At 39.5% G+C, this 21,571-nt stretch overlaps 2 protein-coding genes across 2 annotated transcripts in view; one reads left to right on the top strand and one right to left on the bottom strand.

The window, feature by feature from the left end:
* Positions 1 to 6,832: 6,832 nt before the first annotated feature.
* ZNF507 (zinc finger protein 507) overlaps positions 6,833 to 21,571 on the bottom strand; it is a 41,784-nt gene continuing 27,045 nt past the window's right edge. Inside the window, exons 7-8 of the mRNA XM_032390453.1 lie at positions 10,801 to 10,935; positions 6,833 to 10,687 (exon numbers count right to left, since the gene is read on the bottom strand). Coding sequence (XP_032246344.1) covers positions 10,321 to 10,687; positions 10,801 to 10,935 — 502 coding nt within the window. The 3' untranslated portion in view covers positions 6,833 to 10,320. The remainder of the gene's footprint in view (positions 10,688 to 10,800; positions 10,936 to 21,571) is intronic.
* Positions 16,628 to 19,719, top strand: LOC116623355 (peroxisome biogenesis factor 2-like). Its single transcript, XM_032390456.1, is given in 2 exon segments — positions 16,628 to 18,085; positions 18,087 to 19,719. Coding segments are annotated over 2 exon segments (873 nt in total). The 5' UTR covers positions 16,628 to 17,558; the 3' UTR covers positions 18,433 to 19,719.

Raw genomic sequence — 21,571 nt, 5'->3', positions numbered from 1 at the left:
TAATCTAGCACTGGGCTGGATTCATCACTAAGTGTTCCTGTGCAACCCTCCTGCGTCCCCCATGAGCACTGGTAAGCCAGCCGGAAGGACTCCTTCTGTGTAAGAATTCACAGGTGTGGCCGCAGCTCTCCAGGCCTGCCAGGCAGGGCTCACGCGACCCCCAGCAGCTGGGTGGACCGTGTACTGGGTGAATTCAGTACTTTAGTGATCCCCACATGATGGGGGAGCAGATACAGCCCCCTCGGAGAGGTTTTTACTCAAAATCTTTTGATGACCTTTTGAATTTTCAGTCTGGATACCAGAAAACAGTTTGTAGGTATCTTACTCTCTCGACAATGATCATCAACCAGGTCATTTATATAAAGGCCGGCCTTCTCCATGGTAATATCCCCCTGACAGGGAGGAAACTGGTCTTGGGGGTTGAAAAAAATCTTACTCTTTTTATGTATCAAGCACAGATCTACAGTATATCTAAGGTATTCAAGTTTCAGGGACTGGGGGGGCTGATTAGAGAAAAAAGATCCTTAGAGGGGTGACAATGAAAAAAAAAAAGTTTGAGACACTGATATGGGTTAAATTTCAGTGGCCAGAGCCCTGCCCACAACCTGGAGGTATGCTTTTCCCTTTCCTGGATTTTCTCTATACACAGAAGGGGGCCGGTGGGTGGGGGGCCGCTAGAAATGATGGCTGAGGATTCAGTATTAATCAGGATACGGGTTGGATTGCTGAAGCCACACCTCAAAAAACAGTGGCTTCAACAAGACATTTATTTCTGTCATGGAAGCAACGCAGCTCCACAGTGTCAGGGACCCCGGGTCTGTGGCAGGGCTCTGCTCTCCCCAGGATGTCACACTTGTTCCTGCAGTCAGCGCGGGCTCGTCACCATGGTCACAAAACAGACAGTAGGAAACAGAAGGGAAGGGGAGGGAGCTCAACCCAGTAGTTTCAGGTCACTTCTGCGCACACCCCATTAGCCTTCATGTGGTCACACGGCCTCACCTAGCCGCTAGGGAGATGGGGAAGCCGGCTAGCCATGTGGGTCCATCTAGAAACCCTCCAGCCGTGGGAGAGAGCGGGTGTCGGGGAACATGTGGGAGCGTGTGTCACAGCCCACGTGGGAAGTACTTTCTGCCGCGGGGCGAGGTTGAACGTGCGCTGGTTCATGCACAGCATTAGTCTCGTCTCTGATGGTCACAAACTCCGGGAGCACCAGCAGTAGAGAATCCTTCTCGAAAGCTAGAGCATGGGAATGGCTCACAACCATGAAGCAGAACCAAAGTAACTCATAGTTAACGTGTATTTTGAAGGGTCCCAACTCGACCCAAAGGATACCTGATTGTTGAATTGGCTTCTAAATGAGGATTCCCTAGCTGTTAGTCCCCCCGGCGGCCCCCGCTTTATGGAAACCCATAGATTTCTTTTTTTTTTAAACCAGAAATTTGATCTTATGGGGATAGGTTTTACCAGAAGAGCTCACTTGGGGGCATTAGGAACAGTCAGTTTGAATTACTTAAAAAATTACTTAAAAAAATTAGTAGATGTTTGTTAAGTATTTGAGTAAATCAGTTGAAAGGTGCTACAGGTCACTGCATAGGTAAGATTTCGTGTCTTCTTGGAATTTCACACAAACCCCGAGGGGTATCTAATAACAAGGTGTGGGTGTAGCTAGAATGTCATTCTGCATTTCTACCTAAGACAAAATGAGTGTCATCGTTTTAAGGTTTTAATTGGAAATCATGCCCTTTGTATCTCACTTCCATACATATCCTTTTGTTTTGTAAGGGGTAACTCATACCTGGAAATACGGCTCCTTATTCTGTTTATTCTTAAGAGCGAGTTAGACCAGCGGATAACGCTTAAACACAAATACCGTTTGGTTTCTTCTCTGCCCCTTCTGTCACTTTCCCACCAGATCACAACCCCCCTTGGTGGAACGAGCACTGCTGGGCCCTGGGCCCTGAGGACAGACCCCCAGGGGAAGAGGCTGCGCTTCAGAACTGGGACTGCCCTCGTGTCACAGTCCCGCAGCTGGAACCGCCCCGGGAGATGGGGGGACACTGACTTAGGTGTGAGGGCCTTGCACGGTCTGAGGCAGGACAGGTCTCCTCATCCCCAAGAACCTCCGTCCCCCCAGACGGTCCAGCGCATGCGCTCGCTCCCATACAGTTATCGGCTGATGATGCGGAGCGCACACAGCCCTAAGTCCGATCCACTCTCCTTGGGCCGAAGGGTCACCAACGCTGCCAGCTCCCCGGCTCATTGAGGGAAGGGGTCGGTCTCCGGTCCTTAATGGCACTTGATAGGTGTGAGAAAAAGATTATATGAACTTAAGGCGACGGCCACAGAGTGATGTTCTAACACTTTCTCTTGGACTGTTACCTTTTTATTTTCATAATAAAAATTATGATTTTTATAATTTTGAGTATCCTGCCTCAAAACACAAGCCAGCAGGGTTCCTAGGTTCCTTTCCAAGGTTGTAACAAGAATCTTTGCTACTGTGATTTCTAAGGGCAAGCTTCATCTCCAACCCCCCTCACAGTTAATGCGCCCACCGAAGCTCCTAGATGGCCAGGCCCTGTCTTCGTGCGGTTATTAATCTTCACAACCGCCCTGCGAGGCTTTAGTAGTACCCTCTGTTCTACTGATGAAGAAGCGGGGGCTCAAGAAAGCTAGAATGCCCTCCTCAAGGTCACATGGCTTCGAACCCAGTTGTGTCCAGAACTGTGTCAGCACTTGACTGTTTTAGACACAGTCTCATTTGAGCTAGGTAACTCTGTGAGGTAGGCTTACGTTTCAGAAAGCCGAAGAAATAGCTGAACTTCTAAGAGATTAAAAAGGGTAAAGCCGGGCGCCTGGGTGACTCAGTCGTTAAGCGTCTGCCTTCGGCTCAGGTCATGATCCCAGGGTCCTGGGATCAAGCCCCGCATCGGGCTCCCTGCTCAGTGGGGAGTCTGCTTCTCCCTCTCCCACTCCCCCTGCTTGTGTTCCCTCTCTCGCTGTCTCTCTCTGTTAGATAAATGAATACAATCTTTAAAAAAAGATGGTATTTATTTATTTCTCCCTCTGCCTGCCGCTCCCCCTGCTCGTGCTCTCTTGCTCTTTCAAATAAATAAATACAATCTTTAAAAAAAAAGTTATTAGAAAGGGTAAAGCCAGGCTGTGTTCCAACCTGGCAGAGGCGGGAGCACTCCTTCCGCGGGCAGCTCTGGTGGGCTGTTGCCCAGACCTTCCTCCCCTGGTTTCAGATGGGAACGCGGGCACCGCTTTCCCATGAGGAAGAGTCACACTTTTTTTTCCCCCTGCTATTACGAAGTTTAGTTTTAAACATTGTCAGGCAGCTTGCTGGGGCGGCTTCATCAGCATCCACGCACCAGGCACAAGGAGGCTCCAGCTGGGCACAGGTTCTGAAGAGCCTTATTTCAGTTTTTTTTTTTTTTGACCTATATGGTGATACTCTGCATGGACTCCAATATCAGCATTCTAGAAAGACACCACCTCACCAACTGTGTTCTGCTTCACACCGGAGAAGGGCTGGAACAATGAACGTAACCTTGAAAACACTGGTTTATTTATTTAATTATTCCGGCAGGACTATTTTTTTGTACAACGTGAGCTGTAGAAGATCAGAAATAAATACAGCTTAAGATTTGAACCACGTCCTGCTGTACTTTTTCTCAAGCCTGAAATAGAATTTTCTAACACCTTTTGTGGTTGGAAATACTGAATTTAAATAGGACTGCAGATATAAACAAAAAGAGCAAGATGTGGATTGATGTGCCTATTTCAGTAAAAATGCAGCCACATTATTTCTGAAATACAGATACAAAAATTGACAAAATGACAAGTGGAAAATACAAAAATCTGGAAATGTGCACTGTAGTGATAATAGACCTTTAAATAACGCTATTAGGTACTAATAAAAGACCTGAAAAACGAATAACTTATGTTGTTGAGCGTCTCTTCAGGTCACGATTTTTAAGATTAATAATTAAAAACCCCATTTCATTATTATTGATACCAGTGGCAATGACATGGGTAAGTATTCATTTTTCTTTTTAACAAAAGATAAAGCTGAGAAATCAGAAAGATGAAATAACTAAGTAAGTCTGAGCTCATGGTCAAGATTCACTTTCTTCTGATTTGTGTTAAGTCAAATTCCCATCTACCTCTAACATGCAATGTCCTTTCCAAACAAAGGACCCAGGTACCTCAGTATTACTGTGGAAGTCCCTGACTTACATTCAGTTTTGCAAACTGTTACTCAATGGTGCCTTCACTATCTGGATTAGGTGACAATCGATGTAAATGTCATTGAGTTAGGAAGCCAAAAGACAGCAACATTTGATAATTTAGTTAGGTAATGGTAAGAATTTATATTAGATGCCTAAAATTAAACTCTTTAATTTTAACAAAGGAAGATCTACTATCATCTACTTTTGTAAGGCAAACAAGTGGAAGTGATTACCCATTAATGGAAAAAATACTCAGTAGACAAGAAAACCAAGTATGTCATCATCTTACAAACACTTATGGTTCAAATAGAAAAATGCAGCACCACAAAATGAGGTCTAGTCAAACTGGGTCTTGCTGCACAGGTAGGAACCTGGAAATGGGTCAAGCACCTTACTTACAGTCATTTGGATTTTGAGCTATAAACCCAAACACACTACCTACGTAAGCCCGTCATATGGCACCCATTACAAACTTTTCTAAGAACTTACAAGGGCTGAAAATGTTCGTTTTACATCTTTGCCAGCGGATGTGGAAGACATCTAGGAAGGAAAGTACTGTGACTTTTTCTTCCCTCGGCCAGTTTGGTCAACAGATCTACACTGAAGCCAATTACAACCTCCGTGAATGTGGCTTTAGACTCAGACAAGCTATTATCCACCACAAAGAGGTGCATCAAAGACTCTCTTCTGTGTACCCTGGATTATTCCCTCAGCAGTCCCCAGGGTGAGGGGCGTGGCTTCCACAGTGACCTGGTTACCAGGTTACCAGGCACAGCGGTCAGGGGTGCGGGTAGAACAGCCACACCAGCTGAAGCGCCTGGGGCGCCCAAAGGGTGAAGCAGGCAGGGGACCGGCGACACTGTCGGGCGGTCGGGAGGAAAACAAGACAGGACTTTTTAGTGCAGCATTATTTTCTTACTTAATGGTGCACTGTTATTTTAAAAACCAATTGTGTGTGGCTTTAAATAGCAGAGATGATGAAATAGGTTAAGTCATAAATTATGGATAAGGGCTGTGGAAGAACAGGAAGACTTTATAAAAATTACAGAGGGAGAAGTAATACGATTTAGCTAGAAAACAGTGCTATAAAAAGCTTTTTCTAGAAAAAGCTTTTTTTTTTTTTTTTCTTTCTGATAGCTTTAAAGCACGGGTCATACCATTGTTCCAGATCAGAGGTCAGCCAACTTTTTCTCTGGAACTATTTACTATCTGACAAAGAGTACCTAATTCGGCCTTCGTGGGCCATACGGTCTCTGTCTCAACTCCTCGACGCCGCTGTTGTACCTTGAAAATAGCCATGTGCCACACGGAAACCCACGGGTATGGCTTTACTCCATTTACAAAAACAAGTGGCAGGCCAGGGCTGCAGTTTGGTCTTCTAGACCAGCACTGTCCCACAGGAAAATTACATCAGCCACATGTGTAATTTACAATCTTCTGGTAGCTACACTAGAAAAATAAAATCAAGTAAAATTATTTTAATAGTCTATTTTATTTAACCCCAAATATTTCAACATGTAACGTAAAAACTATTAATAATACACTTTACCTTTTCTTGTAGTAAGTTCTCAAAACTGTTGTGTACTGTACGCTCAGAGCGCACTAGTCAGGTTTCAGGTGCTCGACAGCCGCACGTGGCTTGTGGCTGCCGAGTTGCAGCATTATGTTTTAGAACTTCCATGCTGGGATTTCTACAACCAGTCTGGTGTAGTGACGAAGTATTGCCATTTGCTTCTTCAAAGATAGGGGACGGAATTATGTTGCCTCGAGGGAGACAGGCGAAGGGATTACAGCTACTGGGAAGAGGTATGGGGCCTCAGACACTCTAAGCTGAGGTGGCCCAGGGTGCTGGGGCACAAATGGGTAATTAGAGCTATGATACAGTCAGATGATGTTAGCTTCACGTGTCAATGCAACAAACAAATCTAATTAAAAAAAAATATATCTGGTATAGACCACAAAATGATCAAGGTGTGCACACATCACTCTAATTTTTGGCCTTCAATAAAGAATGCTAATTGTCCTTAACACAGCTGGTCTTCGGCACTGTCCCTGTATCAGAACTGAAAGTGTCTAAAAATGCGATTGGGAAGATAAAATGGAGAACCGTGTAGCAAGGGGAAAAAAAGCTTCGAAAGTAGACTGAATTTTTAAAATGATTAAAATGAACTAAGTGCTCTTCCATTTTTGTGTAACAGGGTTTAATGCTAGTTGGCGATAATTTAACAAGTTACCAAACGGTAATCTTTTTTTTTTTTTTTAAGATTTTATTTATTTGACAGGGGGCAGGGGGGAGAGCGCACAAGCAAGGGGAGCAGCAGAGGGAGAGGGAGAAGCAGGCTTCCCGCCAAGCAGGGAGCCCGATGTGGGACTCGATCCCAGGACCCTGGGATCACCTGAGCTGAAGGCAGGCACTTAACCAACTGCGCCACCCGGGCGCCCCCAAAGGGTAATCTTAAGCCATAATCGTAAATTCAACCCTTGGGAAGTTCGTCAGTATTTGAACCTAACTTTCCAAGTGACCAAATCAACATTTCTAAGATAAAACCGGATAGAACCTTTGGTAATAAAACATAGAGGCAAGTGTTTTTAACAAAAAATTTATTACCAAAATACAATATTAAAGTCAATACATGACAAACTCCTGTAAAGCAAAATAAATTATTCTAACATTGTACAGTATTTCCAAAGGTAGTTAAAGAAGCACTATAGACCTTGCTTCACTGTTTGTTGAACAGATAAACTGTCCTACCATGAACACAATCCTAGAGTTTTAGGCTTTTAAGGCATGCAGCTCGATGTGCAGGATAATTTTACAAAATGCAAATCATCCTATTTTAATAAGATACAGTGTCAGAATTAACTGTAGTCTTTACATGTCAGTGTTCCAGAAATTTTTAGACTTTGGCTATAGAAGCAATGCCATAGTGTTACACAATACTCATTTTTTAAAAAAATACATGTATTCATGTCCATGAATATCAAACTCAAATTTCTATTAAATATATTTTATAGAATATTACTTAGAGCACCTTGCTGTACAATAAAAAAAGATTAAATAAGTGTCTATGAAAACTAAAAATATAATAAGTCTCAATAGAGAAGCCTGCTTGTCTTTGTCAAGCCAAGTACATTGTGGGAAGATACAATGTAAACATGGGTGCCCACCATCTGCTTTGTGAGAAAAGACAAAGAAAATAAAGAAGCCACCAAGAGCTACCTCGAATAGGATGAGAGATCTAGAACAAAGGCTTCGTTCTGTCAGTATCCGTACACCCCGCAGGCCGGACACAGAACTAAAATCTATAGGCAGGGCACTGGGAGAACACTGGGGCTGCCCACCGTCTTCCGGGTTATTAGAGGAGGAGAGAAAAAGTTGGCCCCCTGGAAAGTATTACTTATAATGATCAGAATGCATCGTCTTGCCCCCTCCCCACCTTTGCCTCACATCCAGTATGTTTCTTTTAAAAAACTATTTTTACTATCAAATCTTAGAACTGTGTAAAGTGTTCAGAGTGGGAAACAAATACTATGAGCTTTATTATGGCAAAAGATCTACTACAAGTAAAATGTTATTCCTACAAAGATAATTCCTACTGATTAGTGTAATACCTATCTCTTCTACAATTAAAATTGCATACTTAGCCTTCATTATTACTTTTAGAAGTGTTCAATTGTTCTTGGTAGAGACAGCGTTCACTTAAGGCTTGCCACAAAATGGTAACAGGAAGGTACAGAACACCCATGGTACATGGTTCCTCCTACAGCCCCGGGGAAAGCGTTTGAGGATATTCTAGGCTAGGATCAGATGAACGTTTAAAGGTTTTGAACCTCTGGGTTAATTTTTTCTCCATGAGTTAGGTAAATTTTAAATCCATGATCCCAAATGGGAAATTTATGTAACAATCAATGGAAGTGGTTTAGGGAACTGAATGTAATTTAAAAAATTCACTATTGATGTTTTTGGGATTTTTTGGGTTATTAATATTTTCCAACTGATTACATGAAATTAAAACCAAGGAAACTTTATAAAACAAAATCCTGCTACTAAGGTTGTTAATTTTTAGAATGAGTGATAAAAATGGAACCATTTAAAATATTTAAATTTGAAACGAAATATAATTGTGTTTTAATTCTGAAAACAGGAGAAAATATATATCCACATGAATTTGGGTGATATAATTTAGTGTATATATATAAATTCATTTTATCTTTTTTAAAAACCACCTATCAGAGTGGTATTAACTCCCATAAATAAATTAAAGCTACCTAAATCAAACAGCCGCCAAGTTACAATCAATTGTTTGTTTAAATATCATCAACATGAGATTTAAAAAAGAAACTTAAACAATGTTTCAAGATGGCCTGGCCCCACTTAAGTAGTTCCTGATGCGACCTTAAAAATACTAATTCATTCAATCCGTACCTGGACTTTGGGAAGGGAATTCTATCCTAAAATATGTCTACAAAGTATTCCACTCAAAAAATTCTGTTTTCAATGTCTTCTAAGTTTATCAGAGTCACAGCCTCAGCACTAGAAGATGTTAGAAATCAAGTTCAGAAAGAGCACCATGAAGATGGTGCACTGCATGGTGCACCGGCCTTTTGACTTGTATGCAGAATTTACTTTGACAAAACAATGCAAAAATAAATGATCAGTACAACAAAAGCCAAAACAAAAACAAAAACAAAAACACCCCTCTTCTCTTCGCTTTGAAACACATTATAATACAAACTGTGTAATTAATGAAAAGATTACATGTATGCGATGGCGAGTTTTAGTGCGAAAGCACTGGTAGTTGGTCTTCCATATGTCCTATTGCACACTGACAAAATGGAATAACCTAGATAGGAGAAACCCTGTGGACTTGCCAAATGTTGTTTGTTATTAAAAGTTTTATAAACAACCTGAATTTTTACTATAGGTTAGCCACATTTGATTATACCTCTTATGCTAAGTACAACTAGATTAATAAACTCCCGGAAATAAAATCTCCACAGCAGTACTCATTCTAAGGGGCTTTTGAATTTCGCCCCTATTCCCCCAAATGATTTTTATTTAAGAGTTCCAAGTACTTCCAAGGTCTGATGATCAAATGCAAATTTTCATACTTTGTTGCTTGAATAGACCTTCGCAATACCACGCTTGGTCTAGTTTGGGAGAGAGGACTATAAAGCATGTGTAGCTATGGAGAAAATTGCAGTGTTCTGTCAAACACTTTGAAAAGAGCCTTTGGGAATGTGCTGTGCTAAACGAGTCCCCATTTTCACGAACCTTCCGATTTGGTTTGAGGCAGGTGGGAATTCACCTATTTTCTCCTTTGCTCACAAGAAATTCACTGTAAATTTAAGACAATAATGTACTTCTTAAATGCCTATTTATACTCCGGATTTGGATTCAGAGGTCTCTCTCTTTTTTAATAAGTAATGTATTTAAAAAAAAAAAGTACTGTATCTTAGACTGAGTATATGATTAAATCCTATCGATTTGGGGAAAGACTTATAGGTAGATCATTTCAAAGCCCTCTGGTATCTTATCCTTGTTGACTCTGTTGGTGATAGTGAAAACCCCTCAGACAGCAGCCCCCCACCCCTCACAAGAGGCCCGTCCCTCTAGAGTTGGCATGTCCAAGCTCAGAATGAAGAAGAAAACTAAGCTCTGTTTAAGACTGTGACACTTTTACAACAAGAAGTTTTAGAATAGTTCCAGAAAAGCTCTTTCTTAATTCTTTTGCTTGCATTTCTACACTATGATAAGCTTTGAATAATAAATACACTCAACACTAAGAAGAGGTAACAGGGTTAACACAGGGTTACATCTTTGCTTCCTCCTCAACCCACTTGCCCTCACTCAGAATATTTAAATATCATTACCGTGTATCCACTTGCAATTTTTTTATTACACTGCAAATTTGGTTCCAAAGTCACATGCGTCTCTTCCTCAAAAAAAAAACCACCAAAAACCAAAACCCAAACACCACACCAACTATTTCTCCTGTGTCTAGTAAGTTACTTGATAGCGCAAAGGTGAAACCGTGGTTTAAAGGATTTCTCTTCTACCGTGTTCCTCTTCAAGTAGTTATTCAATCTAATTTGTGTTCAAAGTGGTGTTGTGGTCCTTATTGAGGATGATGTTTACGATCTCACCCTCATGCTCTTTCATATGATCCAAGAGATTTTCTTTGCTGGTAGATTCGAAGCCACAAATACAACAACAGAAGAGTAAAACACAATACTCCATGCCAGGAGGCGCCAGACTGGAGTTTTTTTCTAAACTATATGAGGTATTACTTGTAGGGCTCAGTTTCTCATTGTCGTTGGAACCTGCAACTTCACCAGGAGCCTGGGAAATCAGCTCTGAGGATGATACCAAATTTCCCGAACTTCCAGTGACAGGATCGGCTCTTTCCTCACTGCTGTTTAAGAGCATCTTTGCAGGGGATCTCCCCAGAACCCTTAAAAACAAAACAAAACACACCAAATCCTCAGTTGGTTATAACGTAAGACTAGCAGGTTTAACCCTCACTTTAGTTTACATACAAAAAGGGAAGGGGTAAGGATCAGGTACCTGCCACTCTGTGAAATGGCATCATTGATAGCCTTGTTTACTTGTTCGTAGTTGTAATTTTGGTCACTTGCATGCTTCCACATGTGAGACTTCAAAGAAGGAGGATGGCTGCACACGTACCCACACAGAGAGCATCTGAAAGACACAGGTGAGAGTCAGAGCGATCCCGTAACCTCATTTGAAGAATTACAGTGATTCTGTAACGACTATGAAATTCCTTCTCTGGAAGCCTTATGAGACATCCTATTTCACTAAATCTAAGATGTTACTCATTGTAAAGAGACGTACTGATTTCGGAGGCTGAAGTGTCCTAGAAGAGGTATCCTAGAATCAATAAAATTAAGTATTTTCTGTTATAAAAAATTTATTAGCATCATGACAAACATCCCAGATTACCTGGGCTATTACAGTATTTGGAAAGATTTCTAATATAGTAACATACAAAATCTTTGCTCTAAATTATTTAACCACACACAGGAAGAAAAATATACAAAATACATACTCTATACCACTCATTTTTTAAAAAATTTTTTAAGAGAGAGAGAGACGGCGAGAGAGGGAACAGAAGCAGGGGGAGTGGGAGAGGGAAAGGGAGAAGCAGGCGCCCCTATACCACTCATTTTTTAAGAAAGCAGAAAGGAGGGTGCTGGGGCGGCTCAGTCGGCTAAGCATTTGCCTTTCGGCTCAGGTCATGATCCCAGGGTCCTGGGATTGAGCCCTGCATCGGGCTCCCTGCTTAGTGGGGAGTCTGCTTCTCCCTCTCCTTCGACCCCTCCCCCCTGCTTGTGCTCTCTCGCACTCTCTCAAATAAATAAAATCTTAAAAAAAAAAGAAAGCAAAAAGGAATTAAATAATTTTAACATGAACTATTTATTTACAGATCCACAGAAAATGGTAGTAGTCCTGAGAATAAATTAACAATTTAGATTTCATAAATAAAACTTAATAATCTTCAAAAAGTTTCTATTTAAAATAACATTTGTTTCACATAATTGGTTACACTTGGTAAAATCTGAACTGAATGAAGTATTTAAAAAAAAAGTGAAAAAAAAAGAGTATACTTTTTTTGAATAGATTCTTTTAGCACTTTTAGGTTTATCTCCTTTCCCCTGCATCCAGTTCTCCCTCTTAGTGATATCTTGCATCAGTGTGGAGTATCTGTTACAAATGGTGAACCAAAATGGATACATCATTATTAACAGCTGACTGTTCACCGTTGGTGTTCCACAGTTCTGTGTGTTCTGACAATGCATAATGTCATGTATCTATCATGACAAATCATAAAGGATAATTTCCCTGCGTGAAATACCCTCTGTGCTCTATGTATTCACCCCTCACCGCCCCCAATCCCTGGCAATCACTGATTCTTTTACTGACTCCACAGTTTTGCCTTTTGCAGAATGTCACAGTTGGAATCACAGAGTATGTAGCCTTCTGGACTGGTTTTGTTCATTTAGCCATATGCATTTAAAGCTCCTTCACGTCTTTTCCTGGCCTGATAGCTCTTTTCTTATCACCAAATAATATTCCATCGCCTGGACGTACCACAATTTGTTTACCCATTCACCTGCTGAAGGATATCTTGGCTGCTTCTACATTTTGGCTATCATGAATAAAGTTGCTGTAAACATATAGGTGCAGTTTTTTGGATGGATATGAATTTTCATCTTTTGGGTAAATACCTAGGAATACAATTGCTGGAGTGTATGGTAAAATTGTTTATTTTTAAATTTTTCTTTTTTTAAGATTTTATTTTTAATTAATCTCTATAGCCAACGTGGGGCTCGAACTCCCAACCCCGAGACCAAGAGTCGCATGCTCTATCGAATGAGCCAGCCAGGTGCCCTGCAAATGTACTTTGTAAAAGAAAATTTTGTTAAATACTTAAGTAGAAGTCTAACAAATCAGGTAACTTATCTGAACTCTTCACAACAATAAGAGACATGGTCACTGATAATGAAGCACAAAGAAAATAAAAATGCATAAATAAATATGACAATTAAACAGGCAAGGTCTAAACTCTCCCTCTAATCCACCTTCAACTTTATGATGGATACAGCAGTATTAGCTTTTTATTACATGTCCTGAGGCATCAGGTCCAAGGCCAGTGAAGGGCCTTTTACTTCAAGAAATACCAGGCCAGTTAAAGGCAATAAATGTGCAATTTTTGGAAGAACTTCCATAAATTCAAACATAAAAAAGATGTACAATTTTCATTAATAAGCAGAAAAATGCATCATGCCCATAAGCCTGACAGAGATGAATAAGTCTGATAATGCCATTTTTGTATAGATGTGAAGAAATGGAAATGTATAAATTGCATGTATTTAAGTACAAGCACTCTGAAGAGTAATTCTGTTAAGACTGAAGAGGCACACATCTGTGACCTTATATTCTAGTTCTAGGGTGCTACCCTAAAGATATTCTTGTGCGTGTTCACAAGGGCACATGTACAAAAATCATGTAGCCATGACCAGTTAAGATTTTATTTATTTATTTGACAGAGAGAGACAGCAAGAGAGGGAACACAAGTAGGGGGAGTGGGAGAGGGAGAAGCAGGCTTCCGCAGAGCAGAGAGCCCGATGCGGGGCTCAATCCCAGGACCCTGGGATCATGACCTGAGCCGAAGGCAGACGCTTAACGACTGAGCCACCCAGGCGCCCCTAGCCATGACCAGTTTAAAAAAAAAAAAAAAAAAGGGGGAGGCAACTCACAACCACTGTTTTCCCACAGAAATATGGAAATAAAATGGTTTATTTTCATATAAAGGAACACTATACTGTGCCTAAAATGAAAGAACTAGATGTATACTTATCACACGAACCAATGATCAGTGAAAAGAAAAAGTAACAAAAATATTTGTTTGGTATATCATTTAAATAAATTGTGAAAATACCAAAGCCAGTGTATATTAATACATTCAAATATGTACACACACACACACAGAGTAAAGTCTTGAAAAAATGCTAGGAAATGATACATATTAGTATCAGGACAATGGGAAGGAAGGGGAGAAGTTTTACGTGTCCCTGTTTTATTTCTTCAAAATGTGGTAAGATGTTTGAAAGGTTTTATTATTTAAGATACTTTAAAACTGTTATACCATTCTCTTTAAGACTTTATAGACTGCATAATAATTTTATTACTGGTCACACACAGAAAACCTTAAATCATTTTATTTTGCCTATTTATATCTGAGATGCAGTACTTTTTTTTTTTTTTTTTTCCTAAGTAGGCTCTACACCCAGTGTGGAGCCCAACGAGGGGCTTGAACTCACGACCCTGAGATCAAGACCTGAGCTAAAATCAAGTCGGACACTTAACCGACTGAGCCACCCAGGTACCCCATGAGATGCAGTACTTTTTTGACACATCTCAATAAATCTGTTTCAGTAATATCTAGAAAAGGGCTGGCAGTTGGTGATCACTCCCATCTCCTTGCCATTAAGCTCAGTGTCCATATCTGACTATACTTGTTCGTTACACTGCGGGGTGAGCGTGCTCTGGGTACCGTCCCCGGTTCAAGTGTTTCTGGACTGGTCCCTTGAAAGGAGAGACTGCCCTGCACCACTGTGGCCTCGCACCCAGGTCTACACTGAGCAAGTGGGAGTGAAACAGCCAAGGCCAAGAGATGCCCACTCGTTCCCACCCAGTACTTTCACCAAGCACAATGCCTTTATGCAGGGCTAACACTTCCATGGTAATTTATAATATACACCTTTATATTTATCTTAGAAAAGGGGGATATATACACAAACTCTTGACTCTTCAGATTACTTGTCTCCCTATATTAAAACTCCTGCCCTGAAACCTCACTGGAAAATTCTGTACCCAGATGAACCACAGAATGCTGCACATCAAAGGGTCCTCTGAATGGAAAGTCAGTCTCATGCGATGAGAATTTCATACTTCGAGAAAAATGGGTCAAAAAATAAATGTCAGAAATTGCAAATTTCTCCCATGGAGCATCTCCAATGTAACTCAAACCTTTTAAAAATAAGAGTGGTGAATTATTCAGTTAAATAATTGATTTTTTTTTTTTAAAGCAAACTAACTTTAGAATAGTTTTAGAGTTTTACAAAAAAGTTGAGTTCTTCCTATTGTTAACATCTTTTATTGCTAAGGTGTATCTATCATAAATAAGGAGCCAAAGTTGATACATTATTATTAACTAAAAGTTCATACTTTATTCAGATTTCCTTAGTTTTCTCCTTTTTCTATTCCAGGATCCTATCCAGGATACCACGTTACATTTAGTCATCATATATCCTTTGGATCTTCTAGACTTTAACAGTTCCTCAGACTGACTTTGTTTTTAACGACCTTGACAGACTTTAAGAATACTGGTCAGGTATTTTGTAGAATGTCCCTCAATTTGGGTATGTCTGATGTCTTTCTCATGTTTAGACTAGGGTAATGGGCACCTGGGGGGAGGAAGACCAAGGGGTATAGTGCCATTCTCATCACATAATACTGTCACAACATGAACTGTTGATGCTGACCTTGAGGCCAAGCTTCTCCACAGGAAAGTTATGCTTTCTTATCCCCTTTCCACACTGCACACTTCGGAAGACATTCACAACGTGCAGCCCGTACTTCACTTAAGGAGTGGGAATTATAGTCCACCTCCTGACAGCAGAGTATCTATATAAATCATCGGGAATTTTGCACAGGAGCTTTCTCTATTCTCATCCATTTATTTATTCAGTCATTAATGTCAGTATGGACTGCTGGATATTTTATACTCCGGGATATAATTCAATACTGCACTATTTATTCTATTGCTGAAATCACTGAGGGCTCCTCCAAATGGCTCCCATGTTCTGTTGATATACTCCCATTGTTTTGTTTGTTGAGCACTTCCCTTACTTTCTGGCACTACAAGATGCTCCAGGCTTACTTATCTACCCATATAAATCAATCATTTCTCTAAGCCATTTCTCTTGTTCTTTTTATTGGTATTAGAAACCAAGATTTGGGTGCTGAATGAACTGCTCTCTTTCCTTTTTTTTTTTAAAAGACTTATTTATTTTAGAGAGAGAGTGAGAGAGCTTGTAGGGTGGGGGTGGGGGGCTGAGGGAGAGGGAGAATCCAAGCAGACTCCCCGCTGAGCGTGGAGAGCCCAATGTGGGGCTCGATGATCTCATGACCCTGAGATCATGACCTGAGCTGAAATCAAGAGTCGGATGCTTAACTGACTGAGCCACTTAGGCGCCCCTGAACTGCTTTATTTCTATAAATAACTTATTTCCTGATTTCAAAAATTCACTGTAGGAAATTAGAAATAAAAATATACAAAGAAAACAAAAATCACTTATAGCTTAACCACTAGATGTAACCAATATTATCATTTTGATGTGTGCTTACCAATCTTAAAATAACATATATTTATAAAATTGGGATCATGCAGGTTAACTATTTTGTTAGTTACTTTAGATACTTTACCTATAAAGATACTTTACCTATAAAAGAGTGAAGGTAAGAATTATATCTGACTTCTCAAAAACCAGGCAAATGAGAATGGAGTGAAATATTTCAAGTATTGAGGGGAAAAAACAACCAACCTAGAATTCTGTAGCCAGCAAACCAGCAAGAGATAGTCTTGCAAGAAATGTTAAAAAAAGTTCCTCAGAAAGAAGGAAAATGATATAGGCCAGAAACCTGGATGTACATACAGAAAGAAAGAGCATCAGAGAAGGCATAGGAGATTTAAAAAACCTTCCACTTTTCTTATTCTTAATTGATCTAATAACAATTTGTTCAAAATAATAGCATACGCTTATGTATATGTGTGTACACACACACACACACCCTTATATATAAATGAAATTAATGACAGAAATGATACAAGGGACGGGAGAGAAGAATTAGGATTATTTTATTATAAGGTACTTGTACTACCCATGAAGTTGGTATAATGTTATCTACGTGGATCTGGATTAGTTATAAATGTATATTCCAAAGTCTAGGGAAACCACTACTAAAAAGTAAAAAAAGAAGTGTAACTGATATGCTAAGAAAGGAAAGACAATGAAATCATACCACATCTTCAATCAAAACCACAAACGGCAGAAAAAGAGCAAAAGAAAAAAACAGGAACAAGGAACAAGGGCAACAAATAGAAAATAGTAACAAATATGGCAGATACAAATGCAATGTTATCAACAATAATTTTGAACATCAGTGGTCTAACAACACCAATTAAAAGACAGAGGTTGTTGGGAGTGGATTAAAAACAAGAATCAACCACATGTTGTCCATAAGAAACCCATTTTAAATATACACACACATAGAGGTGAAAAGTAGATGGATGGAGATACATATACCACACTAATACTAATTGAAAGAAAGAATACTATATTCATTTTAGACAAGGCAGACTTCAGAATAAAAAAAAGTGATCAAGGAAAAAGAGGGGCATTACATAATGATAAAGGGGGGTCAATTCTCTAAGACAGATGGTCGTTAGTATGATGTGCCAAACAACAAAGGATAAAACTGTATGAGGCATGGGTAATCCAGGTTCTGTTGGGAGAAACCAAGCTTCCCAGAGGATGTCTCAGAGAAAGTTACATGGAACAGGGGCGTTTCCCAGACTCCTAAGACCTCTCCCTCCTTAACTGCCTGTCAATAAGCTCCTGGCTAGAATGAGGCAAGGATTTCACAGAACTTGCAGCAAAAATCTCCCCTGCCATAGCTCTAAGCTGTGAAATTTTGAGGGAGCTGTAGGAGGGGAAAAAGAGACCTTCAAAGAAGATATGGCTTCCAGAGAAGAGAACACGAAAAGGACAAACAGAGTGCTAAGAATAAGGCAGCTGGATGCACTTGAACTGAACAAGGCCCTGGAGCAGCTAGTTTGGTCCCAGTTTTCTCAGTGCTTTCATGGATTTAAGCCAGGGCTGTTAGCCCACTTTGAACCAGAGGTGAAAGCGTTCTTGTGGCTTTTCTTGTGGCGATTCACCGTCTACTCTAAAAATGCCACCGTGGGACAATCCGTTTTGTACAAAAATGATTTTTCCCCAAAGCTGAGTAAGAATCAGAAGCTGTGGTATGCTGTGTGTACGACTGGCAGGACGTGGCTGGAAGAGCGCTGCTATGACCTGTTTCGAAACTGTCATTTGGCATCATTTGGGAAAGCCAGGCAGTGTGTGAATACCATAGTTGGACTTTTGAAATTAGGTGGGCTGATTTTCCTTCAGAGGGGCAAGTTTGCAACTTTGACAGAACGTCTCCTAGGCATTCGTTCTGTATTTTGCAAGCCCCAAAACATACGTGAAGTTGGCTTTGAATAGGGAGCTTCTCTGGCATGGTTTTGCTGAGTTCCTGATTCTGCTCTTACCACTTATTAATATCCAGAAGTTGAAAGCTAAGTTGTCTTCATGGTGTATTCCTCTTCCTGGTGCTCCTAATAGTGACGGTACATTAGCCACCAGCGGCAAACAGTGTTCTCTGTGTGGAGAGTGGCCCACCATGCCTCACACCATAGGATGTAAGCGTATCTTCTGTTACTACTGCGTGAAGAGTAGTTTCTTACCTGACATGTACTTTACTGGTCCTAAGTGTGACGCAGAGGTACACAGTGTGCAGCCACTGAAATCAGGAATCGAGATGTCAGAAGTCAACGCTCTTTAGAAACTAAGATTGTTTCCTTTGAGGAACACTGTATTATATTCAAATCCTTAATATTAGTCATCCTAAGCATAGTGTTTAGGTGTCTTTTATGAGGGGATGTGCTTCTCAGCCACCGTCTTCTGTTCCTTTCCAAGCATGATGAAATTCTAATCACTAGAAACCACATGATTCTGAATATATTAGGTAAACAATAATGTGTTACTTTTCTTTAAATCATTGCATTCAATTTTTAATGTCGAGAATAATGGACAGCTTTTGTCAGACTACTAAAAATGCTTTCATTTTGCTACTTCCTAGAAAGAGGTTAGATTCTAAAATGATTTCGGAGACTCTGGGATAAGTGTGTATTTATTTTCAGAGATGGCGTTATAACATCATAATCTGACAATGATAAAACCCTATTGTTTTGAGCCTTAAGATCTAGTGCCCCAGTTGTAATTTTAAACTTCTCTCTAAAACCTGTTTTTGAGGGGTTCAGTTCACTTCATTCTCGGGCAAAATGACGGCCACCAGGAGCTCCAGACTGATGTTCTGCCAGCTTTCTGATCCCCTGGGAATGAGAGCTTCTTGTGTAACAGTTCCGGCTAAGTCCAGGACCTCATTGTCTTTGGTCTGCCTGGGATTACACATTTGTGAACCAGGACAGAAAAGTACTACTCTTGATTACTAGATGTGTACCTCGTGGACCCATAGTAGGAGAGCAGGCAGTTCACCACAGGAACTCAGGTGCCATTATAAGAATAGTGGATAGTGGGCAGCTAAAAACAACAGATCCCTGCTAGAGTCCACATTTGCCTTATTAGTATCAAAAGTCTGTATGCATTCTTTAATTTTACCATTGATCTGAGTTGATGAGGACATAAGTAACTGAATGGTTAACTTAGATTGCAGATTTAAAAGGATTAAATAAACATTTTGTTATACCAAAAAAAAAAAAAAAACTGTATGAGGCAAAAACTGACAGAACTGCAAGGAGGAAGAGATGAATCCACTATTGTACTTGAAAACTTAAGCACCTCTATATCATAAATAGATCCAGCAGACATAATTGAACTCAGTACCACCATCAATCAGCTGGATATAACTGACATCTATAGATTACTTCACCCAACAACAGCAGAATACAGATTCTCAAACTCACATGGAATATTCACCAAGACAGATCACATTTTTGGCCATAACACCTGACAAATTTAACAGAAGAGAAATCATGCAATGTCTGCTCTCAAACCACAATGGAATTAAGGTAGAATAACAAAAATAGTGGAAAACCTCAAAATATTTGGAGATTAAACAACACACTTATAAATAACACAAAGGAGAAATGTGAAGAAAAATTTTATAGTATTTTGAACTTCTGAAAAAGCAATTTATCAAAATGTGTGGAATCCAGCAAAAGCAGTGCTTGGGAAATTGACAGCATTGAATGCATATATTAGAAAAAAAAGAAAAATCTAAAATCGATCATCTAAGTTTTCACCTTAGGAAACTAGAAAAAAAAAAACCGAGCATATTAAATCCAAATAAATAGGAAAAAAACAATAAAATTAGAGCAGAAATCAGTGAAACTGAAATCAGGAAATCAATAGAGAATACAACAAAACCAAGAGCTGGTTCTTTGAAAAGATCAAAAAGCCAGTAAGTAACCAGGCTACTTAACAGGGTAAGAGAGGACACAAGTGATTAATATCAGATATGAAAGAGAGGATATCACCACAGATCTTACAGACATTAAAGGGTAATCAAGGAATAATATGAACAACTCTATGTTCATAAATTTGATAACCTAGGTGAAACAGACCTTTCCTTGAAAGACACAATCTGCCAAAACACACATAAGAAAGACAATCTGAAGAGGCCCTGTATCTATTAAAGAAATTAAATTAATAATTTGTGGAGTGCCTGGCTGGCCCCGTTGGTAGAGCATGCGACTCTTAATCTCAGGGTCATGAGTTCAAGTCTCACATTGGGCATGGAGCCTACTTAAAAAAATAATATAAAACGAAAAAAAAAAGAAATTAAATCAATAATTAATAACCCTTCAAAAAAAGAAAGCACTGTGTCCAGATGGGTTCACTGGTGAATTCTATCAAATATTTAGAAAGAAATTATACCAATTCTCTACAATTTCTTTCAGAAGATAGAAGAAGAAGGAATACTTCTTAACTCATTCTGTGAGGCCGGCATTACTCTAATACCCAAACCAGACAAAGACGTTACAAGAAAAAAACAAAGAAAACTATAGTCTAATATCTCTCATGAATGCAGATGCAAAAGTTCCTCAACAAAATATTAGTAAATTGAATCCAGCAATGTATAAAAGAAATTCTATACCACAACCAAGTGAGATTTATCCCAGGTACACAAGCCTGGTTCAATATTCGAAAATCAATGTAATCGACTTCATTAACAGGTAAAGAAAAATTATAAGATCCTATTAATAGATGCTGAAAAAGCATTTTACAAAATCCAACACTCATTCATGATAAAAACCTTCAGCAAACTAGGAACGTCTTCAAATGGATAAAGAATATCTACAGTAAACATACAGCTAACATCATACTCAGTGAGAAACTAGAAGCTTTCCTGCTAAGTTTAGGAACAAGAGATGGATGTCCCCTCTCACCACTCCTTTTCAACACTGTACTTGAAGTCCTAGCTAATGTAATATGGCAAGAAAAAGAAATAAAAGATAACAGACTGGGAAAGAAAAAAAAAACTGTCTTTGAAGATGACATTATGGTCTATATAGAGAATCCAAAAGAATGGACCAAAAAACTCCTAGAACTAATAAGCAATTATAGCAAGACTGCAGGATACAAGGTTAATATACATAAAAGTTAATCACTTTTCTATATTCCTGTAATGAACAGGTGGTATTTGAAATTAAAAACACAATACCATTTACATTAGCACCCCCCAAATGAAATACTTAATTTTAACAAAATATGTATAAAATCTCTACGAGGACAACTACAAAACTCTGATAAAGAAATCAAAGATCTAAATAGATGGAAGAGATATTCTATAGTCATGGATAGGAGGACTCAATATCATCAACATGTCAGTTCTTCCCAACTTGATCTATATATTCAATGTGATCCCAATAAAAATCCCAGCAAGTTATTTTGTTGTTTTT

The sequence above is a fragment of the Phoca vitulina genome, unplaced genomic scaffold, assembly GCF_004348235.1.
Source record: "Phoca vitulina isolate PV1807 unplaced genomic scaffold, GSC_HSeal_1.0 scaffold58, whole genome shotgun sequence".
Lineage (NCBI taxonomy): Eukaryota > Metazoa > Chordata > Mammalia > Carnivora > Phocidae > Phoca > Phoca vitulina.
Note: the sequence above shows the minus strand (reverse complement) of the source record. Positions and strands in the feature narration are given on the sequence as shown.